The 21,272-nt window shown below is 40.7% G+C and overlaps 1 protein-coding gene across 1 annotated transcript in view; it reads right to left on the bottom strand.

Annotated features, from left to right (window-relative positions):
• Positions 1-702: 702 nt before the first annotated feature.
• tex264a (testis expressed 264, ER-phagy receptor a) overlaps positions 703-21,272 on the bottom strand; it is a 91,416-nt gene continuing 70,846 nt past the window's right edge. The window contains exons 3-4 of the mRNA XM_066665742.1: positions 14,749-14,950; positions 703-1,320 (exon numbers count right to left, since the gene is read on the bottom strand). Coding sequence (XP_066521839.1) covers positions 1,031-1,320; positions 14,749-14,950 — 492 coding nt within the window. The 3' untranslated portion in view covers positions 703-1,030. The remainder of the gene's footprint in view (positions 1,321-14,748; positions 14,951-21,272) is intronic.

Raw genomic sequence — 21,272 nt, 5'->3', positions numbered from 1 at the left:
ACACAATACAAAGCTCAAAATGCTTTGTGTTCTATATCATGAAAAATCAGATGTCCTTTTTCCCGAGTCCCAGCATTTATGGAACATTAAAGATAGAATAAGTACAACGTTTCAATATCAGCTCCGAAAAAAATCACGGTTACTCAGTGGTGCTGGCGACAGAATGTCGTTATTTTGACTACAGCAGAGGTTTACAAACTGTGGTGTCGGGGGTGGATGAGATTTGAGACTGGAAAAAAATATATACTTAAATGACTCTGACATCTACTTTAATAACATTGGTTTATATTATTTTTAAATATATTTTTAATTAATAATAATTTTAATTCATAGAGTTTAGACCCACAATGATTAAGAGAAAGCCCCCAGAGCAGGAGCATGTGCTCTGCTCATATGTGCAGGAAAGAGAAGCTCTAATTGTGATGTGCTGTTTTAATACACAGTAAAAGTCCTGGAAAATGGGGATGATTTGACCTGATTTTTTTATATATATATAAATACACTGGGGTATTTTACATATTAGCAAGACGGGGAAGCCCAAGTTCTCAAACAATTGGCCTTGGAGAGAAACGTTTCAATACCTCTGGACTAGAGGATTGATTTTGTGAGCAGAAAACTGTTTTCCTTTTTCAGAAAATGACTGATTTTATATTGGCTTTGCATTTCAAGGTGTTTTTTTGTTTATATATATATATAAACTGGTATAATTTGGTTCCCATTGTATTTTCTGTAAAATGATGTGGACAAGAGCACAGATCTCAGTGCAGATCGACCCTACTGTTGATTGGCTGTTCTGAAAAAGCATTGGGGAAAAATGACGGACATTTTATTGTGATAAATAGTGTTTAACTGTAAGACGGTGCTCTCTCTGTTAAGATGGCTAACCAAGAAGCAGATTATATTTAGGGATTGAGAGCAAGCAGGAAATTGTTACTTATTGCACCTTTTGGAATCAAAATAGTTGTAGGTATCTGCTTTGAACACATACACACACATACACACACTCCATCCCTTCCTGCTCCTTCCTTTATCATGCTCTTTCCTCACTGTCCTCCACCTGATCCTGCTCTCCATCTTTCCTCTCCTTCGCGGTGTCCTCTAGGTCCATGTCGAGTTCTTCAAATGAAGAGCCACTGCCCACAGACTCGCTCGAGCCCTTGGCTCCCTGGTCAACCTGGTCAGCTTCTTCACTCTGTCTGTCTTCCTCATCCGGTTCTGGACTCTGCTGGCCCTTTGGTGCATCCACTATGGTCACTGTGCTCTCAGGTGCTGATACGGCTGCCTCATGAACCGGACTGCTCTCCATCTCATGGCTTTCACCTGCAACGACAGCAGAACCATGTGTTAGACACCTCACCCAGTTTAAGACCGGTTATGCAAAAAACAAAAACAAAAAAAAACAACACAAAACCACAGCTTTCCCCTGTTTCTGGAAATCTTAGTTTATGGTGTTTTGTAGCCTGCAGTGTGTGTGTGTGTGTGTGTGTGTATGTGTGTGAAAACTGAGGGAGGTATTACTGTAGTTCAGTACAAGATCATGAATTTGCAACCTGTGCTTTCACAATCCACACACCTGTTCCAGTGGGGGGAAATAAATTAAACCTACACTATCTTCAGATTCACATATTCAACTATGTTTGAAAGTGGTGCAACCTTCCATCAGAGCTACAGTTGCTGTTCTCTGGGAATTTGAAATGCCACTTATTGAGAGACATTTAGAGAGATACAGTCACCTCATAACCACAGTGTAATTGGATAAAGCTTCTCTGTTATTAAGACACACACCAGGTGAAAGCTCTAATTGCCAAGCAGTATCATAATTGAGCCAGAAGAGCCCTCGGAGACTATGTCTGAGCCAAGTATTAAAAAAAAAAATACCAGAGGAAGTTTCAAGTGTGAGAAGCAGCAGACACTAGAGATGTAAAAGAGACAGGACATGTGTTAAACACCTGTGATTCACCTGGAGAATTCACTGTTAATCAAGAAGAACAGCAGGTACACAGCCAATTAGAAGCAGCTTTTAAAGCATAACTTTAACCCAAAATTTGTATGTAAAAATAAGAAAAATCCACTTGTTCTGAGTGAGGGTTAAGTCACATTCAGCCAGATAAACATTAATGAGGTCAGGTACCAATGTTGGGTGATTCGTTCTAGATCACAGACACTTCTTACCTCATCCCAAAAGTACTGGATGGAGATCTGTCCTGCCAGAAAATGCAGCTCCACTCTTCCCAAGCCCAATTCAGGAAGGTTTCATACCCCTCTTGCCAACACTTGGCATTTGCTATGGTCACCAAAGCATCTCTATTTGCGTTATAGGTCAGTGCTTTTCTATGAAGATTGTGCAAAGTGTGCTCACAGTTGAAGACCTGTGTCAGGAATGGGTTACACAGTCACGGAAATCATTTGTTTAGCCGAGGTGTGTACAACATTTTGGACATAGTGTATGACTGAGTTAACAGCTTTCTTTTCCCCTTCAGGAGATTAATTTACCCCTATGACGTCCTTTAACATGTCCATATATGGCATTTACATGAAATCCCACTGACCTGGGTAGCAGTCTGTGCCATCACACCACATGCCTCTATCACCACTGAACAAAAATAACTAATAAGATGATGAGCCCTCAACCTGACCCAATGAGATATATCTACATTATCTGTCTTTTTTTTTTTACACATCCCTCATAATTAGTGAGTTCAGCTGCTTTAAGAAGCACCCAGTGAGTTCAACATCACCATACTCAATGCCAGGTGTCAGTGAATCTGTATTCTCTAGAGTGTTGGGGCACTATCCAATATGTCTGGTCCTTAAACACTTCACTAATGCTCTTGTGGCCAAATGGCATCAAAATTCTCACAGAAGCCAAAAAAGAAAATAAGCAGGAAAGAGGCAGAAAGCAGAAACACTGGATGAGCTTGTGTCCATGAACTTATGGCTACACAGTGCATTTTTGCTAAGCTGCTGCTGCACTTCTCCAACAGCTGCCTCTACTAATGTCTGGAAATAAAATATGTGTTGTAATTACAGTAGCTGGACATTAGAAAAGCTCAGGAGAACTAGTGTGTGTTTAAGCACATTTCAGGAAGAGTAAACACTGCCACAGGAGTCTTTTATTGGCTGTTAGGTTCTCCCTTCAGTGTGGAAACATGAAAATGATTCACTCACCATGAGTTACTGAAACAGTAACTACTGAACAGTGTGCGTGTGTGTGGTTTTTTTGTTTGTTTGTTTGTTTCAAGGACAAAGTGCTCTGACTTTCAGGGCTCACAAACAATGTCAAAAAACTCAAAAGGGTCCTGACCAGGCACATGCACAGGAAGACCCCAGAGAGGGTTTGAGCCCCTGCCCCTTTGCCCTCACACTGTTCCTGTGTCCTCGTGGTCAGCATGATAATTGCTTTACGTTGCCGTTATTAAAGGTAAGGAACTAAATGTAACGGGCAAGCTCTAGTTCCACAAGCTTTATTGCTTTATTTATTAACCCATTCTGTTGGAGCATTGATTATAGGAATGGATTTTCCCTCAGTAACACCAACAAATCACAACAGAGGTGGCACTCCCACCAGTAAAGCATTAATAAACTCTTTAGGAAGGTGACATTTAGCAGGATGTGGGACAAATTACAGCAGAACATATTTTCATATGTGGCCCCAGATTTGATACATATCCTTGTGGGCATGGGGACCTGAATGTGAATGGCCATAAATGGTCATTAATGAGTTCATGCGTCTTTTTTACCTGTACACATGAATTAATGATGTCGTCTCGGCCAGCACCAGCAACATGGCAAAGAGGCTGGAGCTGCATCTCAAAAAGTGGCATACTCCCTACTCCCTACATAGTGCACTTCACAGATTACAAACTATTTTACTACGCCCAGACAAGGCACTAGTTTGACAGACAGAGGTTTATGAAGTTTACAGCAGAATATAAATGGTTTAATAAGTCAACATACAGTGTACTACTTGAATGCAGAAACTGTTTTTTATACCCTACACTATGCACTATATAGTGTGGAGGGAGACATTTGAGACACAGCTAATCTCTTGGTGCAGCAGTAAAAATCAAACATGTTTTTTGCTGTCACAAGTTGTTTGTTGTCCTCTCAAGCAGAATGCAATGCACACATGAGCTACAAACATCCATTTTAACAGTTTTAATACCATGTTGTCTCACAAATATGATGAGGGTCCAATTCCATGGTTTGGGGGTAATGTCAACATTTTCAGCTCAACAGTTCATGTTGATGTTTTTTTGCTTGAGCCCCTGCTCTTCAAAAGTGAATGTGTACCAGCCTAGTTCTGACTTCGGAATCTCAAAATCAGAAACCGAATACATACAAAAATCTGAATACCTGAATATTTGGGGCCAGCCCTATTGTTCGGAAGATCAGTTCTCAGTGCCCGCTGTAAAATTAAAGCTGCACTTTGGCTCCCAGCATGGCTCCGCTCGCTGAGTTGTTTGCTTATTCATGCACTACACGGTGCCACTAAGAGAACGAAGTGTACACAAAAAAATCTGATCTCTTGGAGGTTTTTGAGGTGTAAAGCTAACAAAATTAACTGTAGCTTTGCCATGCTTCATGTTTGTAGGTTGCTGCAGCATGTTAGGCTTCAATCAAGAATTTTATGTTGACAAGGCTGAATACATATGGAGTGGAGGGTTGGTTTATCACCACATTTATACAAAAATAATAATATATATATATATATACTTTACACATAATAAGGACATGAGTGCCTTTGATACTAAGCACTGAATAACACCCTTTAGTCAAACATGAGTATGTGTGTGAGTATGTGTATATGTGAATGAATGAGGTACATTTCAGTTGCATAAGGTGCTCTCTATATCTAAAGGACTGTCTTCACAGACATCGCTGTAGTTAACCACTGGTATATATATGGAATGGGCTAAAATAACATAAATGTGATTAACTGTATCAATAAATATGAACCAGACCCGTGTGTGTGTGTGTGTGTGTTTCAGAGAGCGAGGCTCCTAATTCTACATCTACTGATGGAGAGTGCTGGGACTGACCTCTTGCCTGCCTCTGTCAGTATCACTTCATGGTGCGAGAAGTGATCCCTCGCTCTCACTCATCCCACTCCTCTCGACAAATCAGTTATGGCATCTCAATTAAACCCCGGCTCTCTGCTCATTGTGCATAAAGGTGGATGTGGAGAAAATAAGTGCAGCCATGGTGAGACCTTTTCAAAACTGATTAAGAAAAAGTGCCACAGCACACCTTGAGTCTTCCCTCCATCTAAACAGGCTTAAATGTCATTCACATGCAATGAATCATCACCAATCCATGCCCTTTCTAAGGAAATAATAAACCTCCGCTAATGGTAAGAGGTGAGGCAAACCAAAGATCAGGAAACAGGTGCCAAAGGAGCGGCAGAGACAGAGACATTCTCCCCCTGAAGAGGCTTCACATCTTTTCATCTAAATATCATTCTGAGGACAGGGCCAGGCCAAATAGTCAGGAAGATCTAAATATATCCCTCACTTATCTTTCACCCTGAGTATTTGCCCCAAAGCCATGAGGCCTGAACGGCCCTGCAGTAGCAGTTAATTTACAGAGGTTGCGTTTGAGTCTGTGGGCAAAGTTAAAGCTTCAAAAATATTTCCCCTATGATGTACAGGGTTGTTTAATGCTGCAACACCTCCAACCCTTACTCCAGCTGTCATTTCTTTTAGCAAATGGAGTTTATTAGCACATTCTGTTTCACCTTAAATGCTGCAGCGGTTACATTTTGGTGTATTTCATGTAGAGCAGCAATTTCAAGTACGAAAATGGCGAATAAGGAGCCAACTTCAACTTTGTCCAAAAGCTGGTCGCACCTGTTCTTCCCTGACTTAGTCTCTGTGAGTGTGAGGTGTGACAGACCACTCTCCAGCATAATTTAAAGTAAATCTTGTCTCTATCCAATACTCAAGCTTTGTGCATTTTTTGGAGAATGACAGAAACAGAATATATCTAGAATTTTTCCTCAATTTCTGATTGGAATGGGCTAGATTCTCACAGTAAGATGTAAAAATTAAATGCTGATTAAAGCAAAAATGTAAACAAGTTACAAAAACTGGGGGCAGGGGGATAGTGGGGATGACAGCCTAAAAACACCTCCACCCCCTCCCTCACCTTTAACAACAGCCCTGGCTTCATTTCAGTCAATGTGATTTACAAGGTGGTATCCTTTTGTATGACAAACATATCTTCATTAAGAGATCAGTCCAGAGAAAACAGCTCCACTGCTTCACAGCCCTATGCTATGGTGTTTATGCCCCTATAGCCAAGACTTGGCATTGCCCATGGTCGCCCAAGGCTCATGTGCAGCTGCTCCCAAATGTTCACATTTCATTTGATGCCTTTAAATTGATACAGCTGGTTGTGCTGCTGGACATTCTGGGTTCAGCTTGGGTTCTGATGGGTGGATGAAGTTAGTAAACATATGGTGAGTTTTCAAACTCAAAATATATCTAAAAAAAACTTTGTGAACAAGTTTTTAACCAGTGAGAGGAAATTCAATTAAGATAACGCTGAGACTATTCAGCCCTGGTGAGATGCCTGGACTTGTTCTGCACTCAGAAGAGCACAGTGCCTTCACGGTTCTCTTGAGGGCTGGAGCACAGTGGATAAATCTGTGCAAGGCTTTGTTTACACCCTCCCAAAAAAGTACCATTGTCACTTCAGCAAAAGGTCACTGGGGATTGGGGCGTGATGCTCAAAGAGTGTCCCCTTGTTACAGGCTCTCTTTAGATCATCTAATCACTTCCCGTCATTTTAATAACTCACCCCGCTTCTCATTATCAGGTTCAGCACTGGACAGATCCTGACCTGCCTCAATGACGGTGAAAAGGGCTCTGAGAGATGGGCGCCAGGGATTATGAGCCATTAAGTCTAAAATTGTCCCATTTTCTGCTTTGACAAGCTGAAATCAATTAAACCAGATTAAAAATGCAAATTAAATGACCGCTGCACAAACTACAAGTGAAAAACTATTTCTGACTCATTCAACCTTTTCCTTGGGCATGGCAGGTTGTGTCATTGCCACACAGCTCCAGGATTTTGGGGTCCTGGATGCAATTCCTGTGAGGAGTCTGTATGGGTGTCCTCCCAAAGTCCAGAAACATATGTACTTGTGAATTGGCTACTCCAAAGTGTACACAGGTGTGAGTGACTCTGAGTGATAGACTGGTGCCCTGTGCAGGGTGTGTCCAGGATTCGGACCCCAGGCGACCCTGACCTGGATGAAGTGGAGACAGAGGATGAATTAATTAATCTTTTACTTTACTTTTACTCTAACACTGCCTTCAGGTTTTTAACTCCGCTACCTGTTAGGGTAGTAACAATATACAGGTTTTATGATTATAAATTCACTTGGGTTTGTTATTATATCAATCACCTCCTTGTTTCTACACTTCCTGAATATACAGGAGCACTTTGTAGTTTTATAATTAAGACTATACTCCATGTGCTGAACTGTATGCTTTATTCTCTCACTTTCACACTGTTATCCAAGAGTCAGGACCCCCACAGGACCACCACAGAGCAGGTATGATTTTGATTTCTGCAGTGATACTAATGTGGCGGTGGTTGTGGTCAAGCACTCAATGTTTTCTAAAATACTTTTAAATATACACAGGGAATTCAAGGGTACCACCAAACTTAAGTGAACACATCTTCAGCAACATTTCTTCTGAAATATATTGAATTGAGTTTTTCCCCCAATTTGCAGCAATAACAGCTTCTGCTTTACATTAAATGGTAATACATATCTATGAGGATGTGATGGCATTCTGATATCAGCTACTAATCTTGGATGATTACTTTTTAATCACAAATCACATCCTATTAAAGTATTAAACACAGATTTATTGTTCCTCAGCCCTAGGTCTGTGGGCTTTACAAAACTCTAGCTGACATTTAGCTAGAACTGGGTATGACGATTTTAAGCCCATGCCCGGCTGTTCCAGAGCATCCCATTTCACTTCATACATACCTGTGAATTAGCTGTGCATTGAACTTCTGTGTCCAAAATGAGTGCACCTGAATGTAACTGATGTCTACAAACTTTTGGATACAATGCACCATGGAGTGTAGGAACCAGGGCTGGACTGGCCATCCGGCATACTGGGCATTTTCCCGGTAGGCCAACTTTCTTTTTGGGCCAACAGTCTCGAGATTTTTTTAAAATTTATATCTGACCGGCACATAAAACCAGTAGATCAGCGGCCCAATTGACATTGGGTTGACCCAATCACATTGTTAAACACCAACCCCTTTCGCGTTGATCCTGCCTGCGTAATGCATTCAGCAAAAAGTAAAAGTCAGCGCAAGAGTGTGCTTCCTAACAACTGGCCCTTGAAACACGGTGGTCTGCAGTCCATTGGTCATTAAAATAGGTTTGGCGTTCTATGTTCTATGGCCAAGTTAGTTGTAAACGCAGGTGAAATAAGCTAATAACATCCTTACCACTAGCGGCTGTTTATAAGACATTGTGTACACTGACTGGATGATAAAATAAGCCTAGGTTAGTATTTTATGTCTTCCATCCTGAACTAAATATTCTTAAATGGTCTATTGCCTATGTTCTGCCAATGCAGCTGTGTGCCTCTTTACAAGAGAATCCAATGATTCTAGGCGTATTTGTAAAGGCACCACTCACCAACATGAAAAGTGAGTCAGGTACGTGGTTTTAAAGAGTTGCAGAGTTGGTATACACATTCAAGAGAACCTTTTTGTCTACTAAAAGGAGTGTGTGTTATTGAATGTGGTGGGCCAATTAAACAGCAGATATTGACTTTCAACACCCACATCAAAAACAGAAGATATTAATATGAACATCATAACACCTCTAATATCTATCAGTGCAGCACACCTGAGAGTCTTCTTTAAGCACATGTCTGAGACTCAGACTGTGAGGGCACTATCGCGGGATTGTGCTCTTTAAGTCACTCCACACACTTTCATTCAGATTAAGGTCAGAGCTCTGACAGGGCAGCTCTCCCATATCCCACTTGCCCTGGCACCGTGCTCAAATGGTTTATTGCTTTTTTAATTAAAGGGTGAGTGAACAAGTATGTGAGTGAATGCAAGTAAATGAATGTGAGTGAATGAATGAGTGAGAGTGAGGGAAACTGTGAGTAAATGAATGACTTGGTGTGAGTGAGTGAACAGAGTGATTGTATGAGGGAGAGACAGATTGTGACTGAGTGCATAAGTGAGGGAGTGTATGAGAGAGTGAGGGTGAATGTGAGTGAGGTATTGCATGTGAAAAGTGTGAAAAGAGTGTAAGATATCCAAGAACTGTGTTTCATGTTTTTTTGTTTTTTTTTTAAGGAAAATAAGTTCTGATTCTGTTTTTTTGTTTTTTAAATGCTAATGTCAGGTACTTGCAGTAAACTAAACGTTGTGTTGGGAAACTGACCGATCGGTATAACTTTGAATTATGTTGAAGCAGGAGTGGGATTCATGCCAACAAGCCGTAAAGCACCTCTGGAAATTTGGTTGGTAGCTGGATTGGTGACTCAAAACTGTCCATAGGTGTGAATCACTAACTGTGATGTGACCTGCCACGTGCACTGGCTTAAATCATCAGCATTTCCCAGGAAGGTTAGTACAGAACTGTACAAAACCAGTGCACACTTTTCCTTTATTTAATTCCCAATCAACACAATCCAACGTTCTAAAACTGAAAATTTAAGCAACTAAAATAACATCACCAAGTGCACTCTGAGCAACTGTGTAAGAGCCGTCACCATCTGATTAACAGTGCTCTACTTACTGCCTTCATTTCCACTCTTGCTTCAGATCTGAACAAAGCACATTTGCTTCTGTTAATCCTTCCAGTGTGAGAAGACAGCTCCACATTGTGGGTCTGAAAGGATGTGTTGCTGTCAAAAAGCCATTACAATATAAAAGGAAATAGACAAAACATTTTTTAAATTAAACAAAGAAAGTGCTGTCATTTTCAAAACATCACTGATTTTTTGGGATTACTTAGATCTTTATGGAACAAAAAAGTATGCATAGGGGCTCAAAAAAGTATGCAGAGCAAAACATGGACTACAGACTATAATTGTAGAACACCACCATGGTACTGTATGGTCAGTGGGGCTGATAAAATGGACAGTGAGTGCAGAAACAAGGGTGTGGCTTTAATGTTATGGCTGATCAGTGTATATACCCATTCCCATCACTGCTTTAATATTTCTGTTCTTTCACATTACTGTTCCTGTAAAGCATTTTGAATTGCCGCTGTGTATGTGTTTATAAATAAATAAATAAATAACGTTGCCCTCCCTTGCCTCAAAATCATTTGGAATGTAATTAAATTGCAGCACTTACAGAAGCATTAGAAAATCTTTAAATATTTAAAGGATCATTTCAGGATGTGGTCCATTTGAGCCTTCAAGGATGTTTTGCTGGTATTTAAGACAAATAAGCTGCAGGGTCCCTATGGGTCCCTTTCTGACAAACCTGTGCTACTTTGTGGCACAGGGACTGAGGCAGATGACCGGGAGTCTTGACAAAGCGGCTAAACTGAAGCACACCCGGCGTCTGAAAGCCTCTTAGATAACATTTGCCTGAATTAGTTTCTAAATTGGGTCCAGTGGGATTGTTAACGGAGCATCAGGATTTTTGTTCAGTAAAATCTTTGAGATGAAAAGAGGAATTCCGAAGGAGAGAGTGGGATAATTAGAGACAGATGGAAGAGGGAAAGATGAGTAAAGGGAAGGAGGGAGAGAGAGAGAGAGAGAGTCTGTATAATTAGCAGAAGTAGAGGCAAGTCAGAACACAGTCCATCAGCCTGACAACCTGACAAACTCTTCACTCAGTGTGTTTATCTAATTTCCATTTTCCCTGCATATCTGATGCATAATGAACTCACTCAACAGTTTCATACACCATACAGGCAAAAATGTATACACATCTGCTCATCTATTTCTTGTTGAATCAAAGATATGTACAGGGGGACTGTCCCATTGTCCTGCATTAACAGCCTCCACTCGTCAGGAAAGGCTTTACACTACACAGTGGACCATTTCTGCGATGACAATAACACCATAATTATTTTATCATTATCTCACAATGTGACTGTTGGGAAAAAGCCATGAATGTGTCCAAGTTTTACCTCATGATTTTAAAGGCAACATATTTATAAAATGTGCAATTTATTTGTCATTGTACAACATACAACGAAATGTGTCTTCTGCATTTAACCCATCTGTGGCAGTGAACAGACACACACACTAGTGCACTAGGATCTGTGAACACACACCCAGAGGCAGGCAGTCATCCCCGGTGCCCAGCAAGCAGTTGTGGGTTCAGTGCATTGCTCAAAAGCACCTCAGCCGTGGATTGAGGAAGCAGGACAGTGCTGTTCCTTCACTCCCACCTCCTGCAATTTTCCTGCCGGTTGTGGGATTCAAACCAATGACCGTTCAGTCCTAAGCCCTCTTCTCTGACCATTAGGCAACAGACGCCCCATGGCTACAAGTTAACATAATGAAGTGTCTGTGATATGCTTTTGTCAAATTACAAAAAGAATCAAACCCAGCACATTTTTCATGCTGTCTAAACAGCCCTGTTCAGAATGGCCGGTGTCAGCACCTGTTTCTTTAAATGACAATGAAACACAGTTCATCCATTAGCTTATTCACAGCCTCGTTTTTTTACTTTCGCTATATAGAATCAGTAGACTTGTTTCTCTGCGCTCCTTACGTATGTTTTTCCAATTGATTATTGTCTTTGCGTTTTCACATAAACGTGGGTCCAGTGCTGTGATTGGAGAGATTCAGACAAATGATACTACAGTGACGACAGCTTATGGAACCCACTGAAAAAGTTCCAAATACATAATCACTCATGTGGGCGGCACGGTGGTGCAGCAGGTGCTTCACTGTCACACAGCTCCAGGCTCCTGGAGGATGTGGGTTCAAGTCTCGCTCCAGGTGTGAGGAGTTTGGTGTGTTCTCCCTGTGTCCGCATGGGTTTCCTCCGGGTGCTCCAGTTTCCTCCCACAGTCCAAAAACACATGTTGGTAGGTAGATTGGCGACTCAAATGTGTCCATAGGTGTGAATGTGCACTTTTAAAAATAAAGGTGCTACAAAAGATTCTTTGAGCGATGCCAGAGAAGAACCACTTTTGGGTCCATAAAGGACCTTTTTAAAGAAATTCATAAGTGTGAAGAACCTTTTAAAGGTTTAAAAATTCAACAATCGGTCTCAAGGTCCTTTACCAATTTAAACATACCAGAAAACATGGTTCTTTAAGGAACCAAAGTGGTCCTTCTATGGCATCGCTCGAAGAACCTTCTGTAGCACTTTTATTTCTAAGAGTGTGTGCGTGTGTGTCGCCCTGCGAAGGACTAGCGCCCCCTCCAGAATGTGCTCCCGCCTTGCGCCCATATATTCTGGGTAGCTCACCGTGAGCCTGAATGAATAAATAATCACTCATTTATAAAATGAGAAATAAATGGTATCATGGCATTGTTTGAGGTTTACACTCGTACAAAGTACTAATGCAAGTATTAAGTGTTGACCATGCGGCAGGACTGTGTGCCATTGTAGTCAGAGTGGACAACGAGGGTAGTGTCTGTACAGTAGCTGTGAGAATCTCATTATGATCAGCCTCTGAGACCATAACAGAGGGTAAAGCATTGCTTAACGGGCAAATCGAATGTTCAGCTGTTCAAGTTTCCACAGAGAGGAGGGAGCCGGGCCCTCTGCAATCTCCCAAATGAAGGAGTTTGATTTAGAACCTGCACCTGTCAGATCCAGCTGAGCAGCTGTGATTGATCAGCCTGTAATTAACATAGACACACACACAGAGACACACACACAAACACACACACACACACACACGCAGGCACACAGAGTTCAGTCATTAGCTAGAATGATGATTGTGAAGTTTTACTAGGCAAAAGAAAGAAAGAAAAAAACCTAAACCCTGGCATCAGTTTAAAGGTCATTTTAAGGTCTCATTTTAAGCTCAGGAAAGAAAACAATAAAACCTTCACTGTCTATAGAGAGCCCTGTTTCCCATGAAAATCACATGCTTCTTTCTAGCAAAGTTTAATTAGGAGATACATCACAGCAGACCAAAAAAACCAATCAAATTGCTTACCTTTGTTAAAATGTCCTTGCTGTGTTTGTTATATGCACTAGATGATGTGTCATGAGTAAAATATGCAGTCACAACATAGAGGATTTCTGCTTTGAAAATGTTGTCTCTCAAAGACAGCCTCAAACATACAAATTCAGACAGCTAGGGTTTCTGATGTCATAATCCCAAGGAAACAATCCAAAGTGTAAAGCACTTTGAATTGCCATTGTGTACGAAATGTGCTCTATAAATAAACTTGCCTTGCCTTGCCTTAACTTGTGAGCTGGGACTTTCAGACTGCAGGTTAGAAGCACAGGTGTGAATGAAGGCAGAGACAAATTGTTTATTCATAGATCTGAACATATGGAATAAAGGAGTATATATAGTGTTATTTTTAAGCCACATTTAAGGCATTGGGTTCATTCTTGGAAATAACTTTGAAATATGTAATTGTGATGATGATGATGATGATGATGATGATGATGATGATGATTAATGTGTTTTAGGGTTTTAATCAAAGAGCAGATGGGGACTTTAGGAAAGTTTGTAAACATGTGTTAAATGTGCCCGATCCAGTGTTCCTTCTAAATTGAAGAGAGTTCATTTCAAGGAGTTTTATTCCCTCTTTGTATACGGAAGATTCTATCCTTCTGGGAAGTCTAGCTGACATTGGCTAGATGTTGGAAGTAATGTACACCACATAGTAGAGTTCCACCGCTCCACACCCCAGTGCTGGGAGGCTTTATATTTCTCAATCCAATGCATAGGGCAGAGGGCATGGTGACCTTAAGGTTGTGTGCCACTGCTCCAGAACATCTCTTTTTATTAGCTTTTCTATGAAGCTTATAGAAGTAGTGACTGTGCAATGGATGTACATTAAAGTAGCTAAATTCCCTAATTAGATCTCTGGATACATTTGGACCAGGGAAGGCTGGTCAATAGACTGTGCTAGGGCACCGCCCTCCCTGGTTGAAATATTATATATTTAGTCAGACCCAGGTGAAGAATGACAATGACAGGTGCACAGAGAATAAATATACACCTAGCAGGATAAATCTGCAAAATGTAAGAGAAATGTAGATATTTCTGAAGATTAATAAGCTAATGATAAAACAGATTCATCAGAAAGTATACACTCACAATTTTACTGGCCGCTGACCCAGTGGGCAGCTTTTTGACCAGCCCTGAAGTACAAAAAAAATGTGTTGTTTACAGAACCACGGACAGCGATTATTTTTGAACCTGTCCAAGGAAAGGCCTTGAGTGGTGAACAAGTGGAAGTAATGAACACAGAGGACATGCTCCAAGAAGGTTACGTATGCAGCTAGGATTTACATTGAGAGGAAGAGGGAGTTTCAGCAGACTGACTCCATCAGAACTGATTCCACTCATTGCCATTACAGATCTGTGACTTGTACATGTGTCATGCATGTTTAAGGCACACTGCACACTTACCTGTCTCTTTAGCGTGTCACCGTGGCATCATTCTGCCATATTACTGAACCTAAAGCCTGCCACAATGACAGAACTGTCTCTTCCCAGCAATCTCACCCCAGTGTTGGTGACACCATCATGACACTGTATCCTCTAAAGCTCTGTCCATGTTCTCTTGTGACCTCAAAATGCTCTACCTGTCTCTGAGACTTCATCGCCTTTGTCGTCGTTCTCCTCCTCCACCTCCTCCTCCTCCTCCTGTGCTTTCTTTTCTTCCTCTGTTTGCTTCTCAAGGAGCTCTGGAACGAAAAAACTCTCTTGGTTCTCCAGTGGACACATGTAGTGGATCACATCTCCCTTATAGATCTCCAGGAAAGGATATGCAGAGAGCTGTCTTTCCTGAAAGAGGAGAGAGAGAGAGGGTTAGTTATGCTGATATATATACAGTCCTATGCACCCAAGTCTTAGGCACCTAAGATAATTATGTATATTTAAACTAATGCCTTCACAGTAAGTGTGGTGCTTGGAAAAAGTTATATGTAATCAAATGCAATAAAAAAATAATAATATAAACAAATAAGATAATCTTTTTTTTCTATAAAGTAGTGGGTGTGAGTGAGTTTAAAGAACAATGTTTTGTTTAGATTTTCCTTGATTGCATTAATTTGTTAAATCAACAGCACACATTATTTAAAATCATTATTTATTAACCAGTAAAACTAGATATTGGATGATAACCTCAAATAATACGGACTGCTACAAGGAGAGATTTAGAGAAAGTAAAAAAAAACACATTCAAACACAGAATATCACACTCACTGCAATAATGTTATTTGGTTTTATTCTAATGTTGAACGTTATTTGTTGTTTGTTTGTTAGCAAATGAACACTTACTGCTCAGATAAATAACTTTTTATATCTCATAATCTCTGGTGCCTAAAACTTTTGCACAGTACTGTATATATACAATACCCATCAAAAGTTTGGACACACCCACTCAGGCAGTGTTTCCTTTGTTTTGGGCCATTTTCCACATATTGTGAATGTACAGTAGCAGTCAAAAATTTGGACATCATCTCATTCTATGGTTTTTCTTTGTTTTTACTTTTTATTTTTTAAATTATTTCGTCACTCCACGGGGAAAAAGAGTGCTCCTTCATCTGACAGTATTGGCCATAGACAAGCTGAAGGCCACCACAATGGATACACATTAAAGAATATGCAGTGTCTCCAAACATTTGAATATGCAGTGTTTGTAAAAGACAAGACCATAAATATAGCAGTCAAAGTTTTCTATGTGGAGCATAACATCTGTAATTTGTAATCTCCTCCCAAATCTCATCTTGTAAGTTTGTGTCCCTCTCTGGCACTTTAAGCTGTTGCATTACATTAGCAGTTTGAAAAGAAGCTGTGGGCTGGTCTCACTTGTCTCACAGGAACCACATGCAGGCCCTTCCCTTCCTGAGGCTCACAGCACTGTGTGCACTGGGCAACACCAAATAATTAGGGAGAAGATTTTGTAAATGCGTGGGGATAATAAAAAAAAAAATGGAATGCATAAATGGCTGTCTATTTGGGACACTCAATGATACTCTAAAGTCACATTCACATTAATAATTTGCAGTTTACCCCATCTGCACGTGGGGCTGGAAGACCAGGAACACAGACTGTCATCCATTTTGGTGCTATTAGCTAACAAACGGGCTAATTCACCAACCAAACAGTAGAAAGTAATAAACAGCACAAGATGTATACCATTGAATTGAACCTCCTGACTGACTGTGTACCAGGCTGCTTCATGATTATGTACCATTTAATAATCAGTTTGGATTATATGAGATTTAGTGCTTACACACAGCTACAGTTAGCTTTTCTTACATTCAGGATCTACAGTACTGGTGTACAAAGCCCCTCCCTTTTAGGTCAATGCAAGGAAGCCGACAGCACTATTGGTTGAGGACACAAATTTGTCTCTGGGGCTTCACCAAACTTGAATTCAGCAAGAGGTTTTGCTCACACAATGATTTCACCCTGGATATCTGCGGTACCGAATCTATCATTAACACAAATTTCATTAAAATGAATGGATTTTGCTCATGAAATTTCTCTGAGTAAAATCTAGAGTGTCTGTGGCTCAACACATTGATTAATGTAGGGCAGCAACTATTAATGTCATTAAAATGAATAATTTCACGTTTGGATTTTGTATGTCAGATTCAGTGTGTGGTAGCTTTAACACTGTGATATAACTTACTCACGTATAAAATTCACACACCACAAAATTAGAGGCAACTCCTGATTGCTTGGCCTTTAACAGGTCCGGTAAGTTCAGCACTGATTCATTCCTTTGATTATGAAGCAGCAGTGTAACAGTGCTTTGTGGAAGACCTTTATACTGTTGCTCTGGCTCATTAGCATCCCTCTACAGCTCCTCTACTGATCAAATACACAGGCCTCATGACAAGTCCACAGCTGGACCAGGCAAGACTTTACACCAATTAGGCCAATCTTAACAACACTGCCTTGTTAGGCCTGCGAGCAGGCAGCACACTACCATGATTCAGGGAAAGCATTGCAAAGCACAAAGCCAACTGGCCTGCTGACAAAAAGACAGTGGGTCACAATGTGACAGCTGGATTTCATCATTACAGTCAACTTAAAGCATCCTTAAAAACACTGACACCAGTTTGCTGGGCAGCTTATGGCTTACAAATCCCATATATATATATATATATATATATATATATATATATATATATATATATATATATATATATATATATATATATATATATATATATATATATATATACACACACACACACACACACACACACACTAGAGCTTCTGCTATTTTAAAAGAGTGTTTCCACATCCAAATCTCATGTATTTCAGAGAGATATCATAGCTGCATCTATTGCATTCATCAGCATTATTCCCATCTTTCAGATACCATAACTAATTTTTATAAATAATAACACCTCACCAAAAGCTGCTAACACCAAATGTTAGGCTCACGCTTTTTTAATTTGTTAGCTTTACATCTACAGAGAGAGGTGCTACATAAAACAGACACACACACACATAAACACACACACACGCAAGCAAGCATCCTGAGTGGCCAATTGTGCTAAAAAAGAAGACAAATGGGCTGGAAAACAGCTGATTCAGGAAGTGATGATACAGCCAAAGCTACATAATTATCACTGAGGTAAAACAAAAAATCCTTAAAAATCAACTACAACACCTCAGTTAATAGTAACACTACAGGAGAATGGTCATAGGAGCCTCATAAAATCAAAAATAGACAAATAGGAAGAAGATGGTGTAGAAAACTTTCAGAATAAGTTGAGACTCTGCATTTAACATAATCCATGGCAGTAAGCACACATAAACCCTACTGAAGTGGTGTAAAAGAGTGGTGGACTGCCAGGCACAGAGTCTGGGGAGCGCTTGTGTGTTAGGTGCTCTGCTCAAGGGCACCTCAGCCATGAATGCTGAGGAAAAAGAAATCACTGTTCCTTCACCAACAAACCCCCATATTTTCTGCTGGCTCCAGGGGATCGAGCCAGTGACCTTCCAGGACCAAGGCCACTTCAGAAATTCTTAGGTCATGTTTGCTCTCAGCAGCTACACTAATCAACACACTGTCCATTTTCCTAAGACTGAATTTTATGACTGTATTTATGTCATGTTGTCTTCTTCATTTAAATGTTAGTCTTACAAACAAACAAAGAATTTTCTGGCTCCGTGTGTCCACATATTGACACTAGACTCATACTTATACAATTTGACAATATTTATCATATCATAATACATGTATGCCAGTATATGTGTCAGTAGAATGTCAGGGAACTGGGCTTGTAACCAGAAGGTTGCCAGTTCGATCCCCAGAGCCGGCAGGACATGACTGGGGCTGCCTACTGCTCCGGGCATGTGTGCTCACTGCCCCCTAGTGTTTTCTAGTATGTTTGTTTCACTGCACGGATTGGATTAAATGCGGAGAACAAATTCCTTTGTGTGTAAACACAGAAACCAATAAAGTGATTCGAATTGTAAATTCTAATTGTTTCAGTATGAGGAGGATGTCTATAGAATTTAAAGGACAATGAGCAACTCATTCTTTCATTCACTCTTTGTCTGTAACCACTTATCCAGTTCAGGGTCACGGTGGGTCCGGATCCTACCATTGGGCACAAGGTGGGATCACACCCTGGAGGGGGCGCCAGGGTGACACACACACACACATATATTCACACCTATGAACACTTTTGAGTGACCAATCCACCATGTGTTTTTGGACTGTGAGAGGAAACAGGAGCACCCAGAGGAAACCCATGCAGACACAGGGAGAACACACCAAACTCCTCACAGACAGTCACCCAGAGCGGGACTTGAACCTACAACCTCCAGGACCATGGAGCTGTGTGACTGTGACACCTACCTGCTGCACCACCGTGCCGTCCTACAATGAGCAACTGCATGTTCCATTATAAAAAAAGCACATGAAGTCCTCTTACACTAGGATTAAAATCAGTGTAGTGAATTGTAAAAAAGTTAACAAAATCAATGAATCTATATATTTTTATTTTTTACTAGGACTGCTATAGTGTTCCAACTTATCTAACCTTCAGAAAAGAAAAATCATAATCATGTATAACTTATCAGGTCCATATGCTCAGATACCAGGATTTATTTATTTTATTTTATTTTTGTCATAGCGCCCATATCCCTCTGTACTATTTCCCAGACCTGAGCTACTCTTTAAAAAAGCTGAAGGAACGTTTCTCTGGCGAAAGTAAAGGAGTGCATGTCTAGACAGCGAGGGATACAAAACCCTTGCAGATTACACAAATGACACATTGTCGATACCTGGTGAAATCCAATGGGCAATGAAAAGAATAGAGCACAAAAAAGAGAATAGAGGTGTGAGAGGGGATAAAAGGCAAAAAAATGAAAAAAGTAAAAATGTGAAAAGAGCTCCACAAGTGGGAGTTCAGAGGAAGAAAAGAAATAGCCCTGGTAGGAGAAGACGGGGTAATACGAAGAGACGGTGGGTGAGAAGAGAAAAAACAAAGGAGAGAATAGAGGTGGAGCACTTCTCCTGCTGAGTGTTATACATAGCTCTCTCTCTCTCTCTCTCTCTCTCTCTCTCTCTCTTTCTATCCATCTTTCTCTCTTGCTCCCTCTCCCTCTCTCTCAGTTATGTCTGATTGATTGGTTTTAATCTAATCCTGTGTGAAAGAGCTATGTACTGAGCAGCATGAATCACCTGATACACACATAAAGAGTGTGGCCCCCGGGGGCCCACATGCAAATGAGAAGCACATCTCCTTGAAGCAGGAGAGATAATGAGAGGAGAGAGAGGGTGAGCTAGGGAGGAAGGGAAGGGAAGGAACGTGTGTGTGTGTGTAAGAGTGAAAAAGAAAGTGGGGGGCTGGCAAATTCAATGCATCCTACACTCACGTCTCAGAAGAATAAAGGTGTGAAAAGACGACAGAGAGCAGAGCGAGAGGAGAAAGGAGAAGAGAATGGTAAACATGCATCTGTAAGTTGTGTTTCTGTGCAATGTGATCTCCTGCCTACAGCACATTATTACAACAATATTAATGTTTCAGTGCCATTTTTGTTTGGTCAGGTCTCTGCTTAATAAACGTAATAAATCCTTCCTCATCACGGCTGTTATATTACCTCCCCATTCCTATTCCTAGGCATTCACACAGAGATCAAAGCTATGCTGCTAGTGAAAACAGTTTAGTTGCAGGTCAATGATGTGATTGACCAGGAACCACAGTCTTTGTTCCAGATGATAAAATTACCAATATATCATGACTTACTGTTGTTTTTATAACTTCCACACAATGCTCTGATAGAGAAGCTTGCTCCAAGGCAGGAACGGGTCTGAACACAAAATCATAAACGTAGGCCAATGTGAAAAGGGACATAAACCACACTTTACAGCCATTTCCAGACATGTTTTATATCAAGTGTCACTCTTTGTCTAACCCTTTAGTGATTAAGACTGTTACAGCTCTGACAGACTGGTTGTTTGAGACATGATTACACAACACAGCACTAAATACATTTCTGAGAAAAATGAAGGTGTCACATTGGGTTCTTTGTCCTTTAAAGAAAGGTTTCTATACATTTAATAGTTTTCTGCTTGACTGCGCCCTTGACTGGAATTCAAATAAACAAACCGGGGTCTCTGACTTTTGCACAGTAATGTACACTGGAATGGAATTAATGTAACATTCTAGTCCTGAATTCAACAAATGGCTAAAAGTTGTATGAGTGAATGCTGCAGTGTCAGAAAGCTGTAGACACCAAGCCTTTCCTCAGTGGTTTTTCATAAACTGCATCACCTGTGTTTGCCATCCATCAGGGGACAGAAATAAATAAGTGGGCTGGATTAAACAGACCTGTCATAATTGAAAGTGTGCTCCTGGCATGAGGAATTTTAATTATGGCGAGAGGATCCTTCATTTTCCTCATTGGCCTTTTGGTTAGAGTCACACCCCTCTGTCATGATTGCAGGCCGACATGTTACTCAGCCCTGAGAGCTGGCAGGACTCCACTTCTCCAGCGCCTGAGAGAGTGTAATCAGTCTGGGATGAAACACAGCAGCAGAGGTGGAGAGGCTGCTGCTGCTCCGCACAGTTTTCTCCAGCAGCTGACGCGTCATCCCTGTCATGTACCAATGGTTACGATAGCCGTGCTT

Source organism: Hoplias malabaricus, chromosome 3, assembly GCF_029633855.1.
Source record: "Hoplias malabaricus isolate fHopMal1 chromosome 3, fHopMal1.hap1, whole genome shotgun sequence".
Lineage (NCBI taxonomy): Eukaryota > Metazoa > Chordata > Actinopteri > Characiformes > Erythrinidae > Hoplias > Hoplias malabaricus.
The sequence above is the reverse complement of the archived record's forward strand: the minus strand, read 5'-3'. Positions and strand labels throughout refer to the sequence as shown.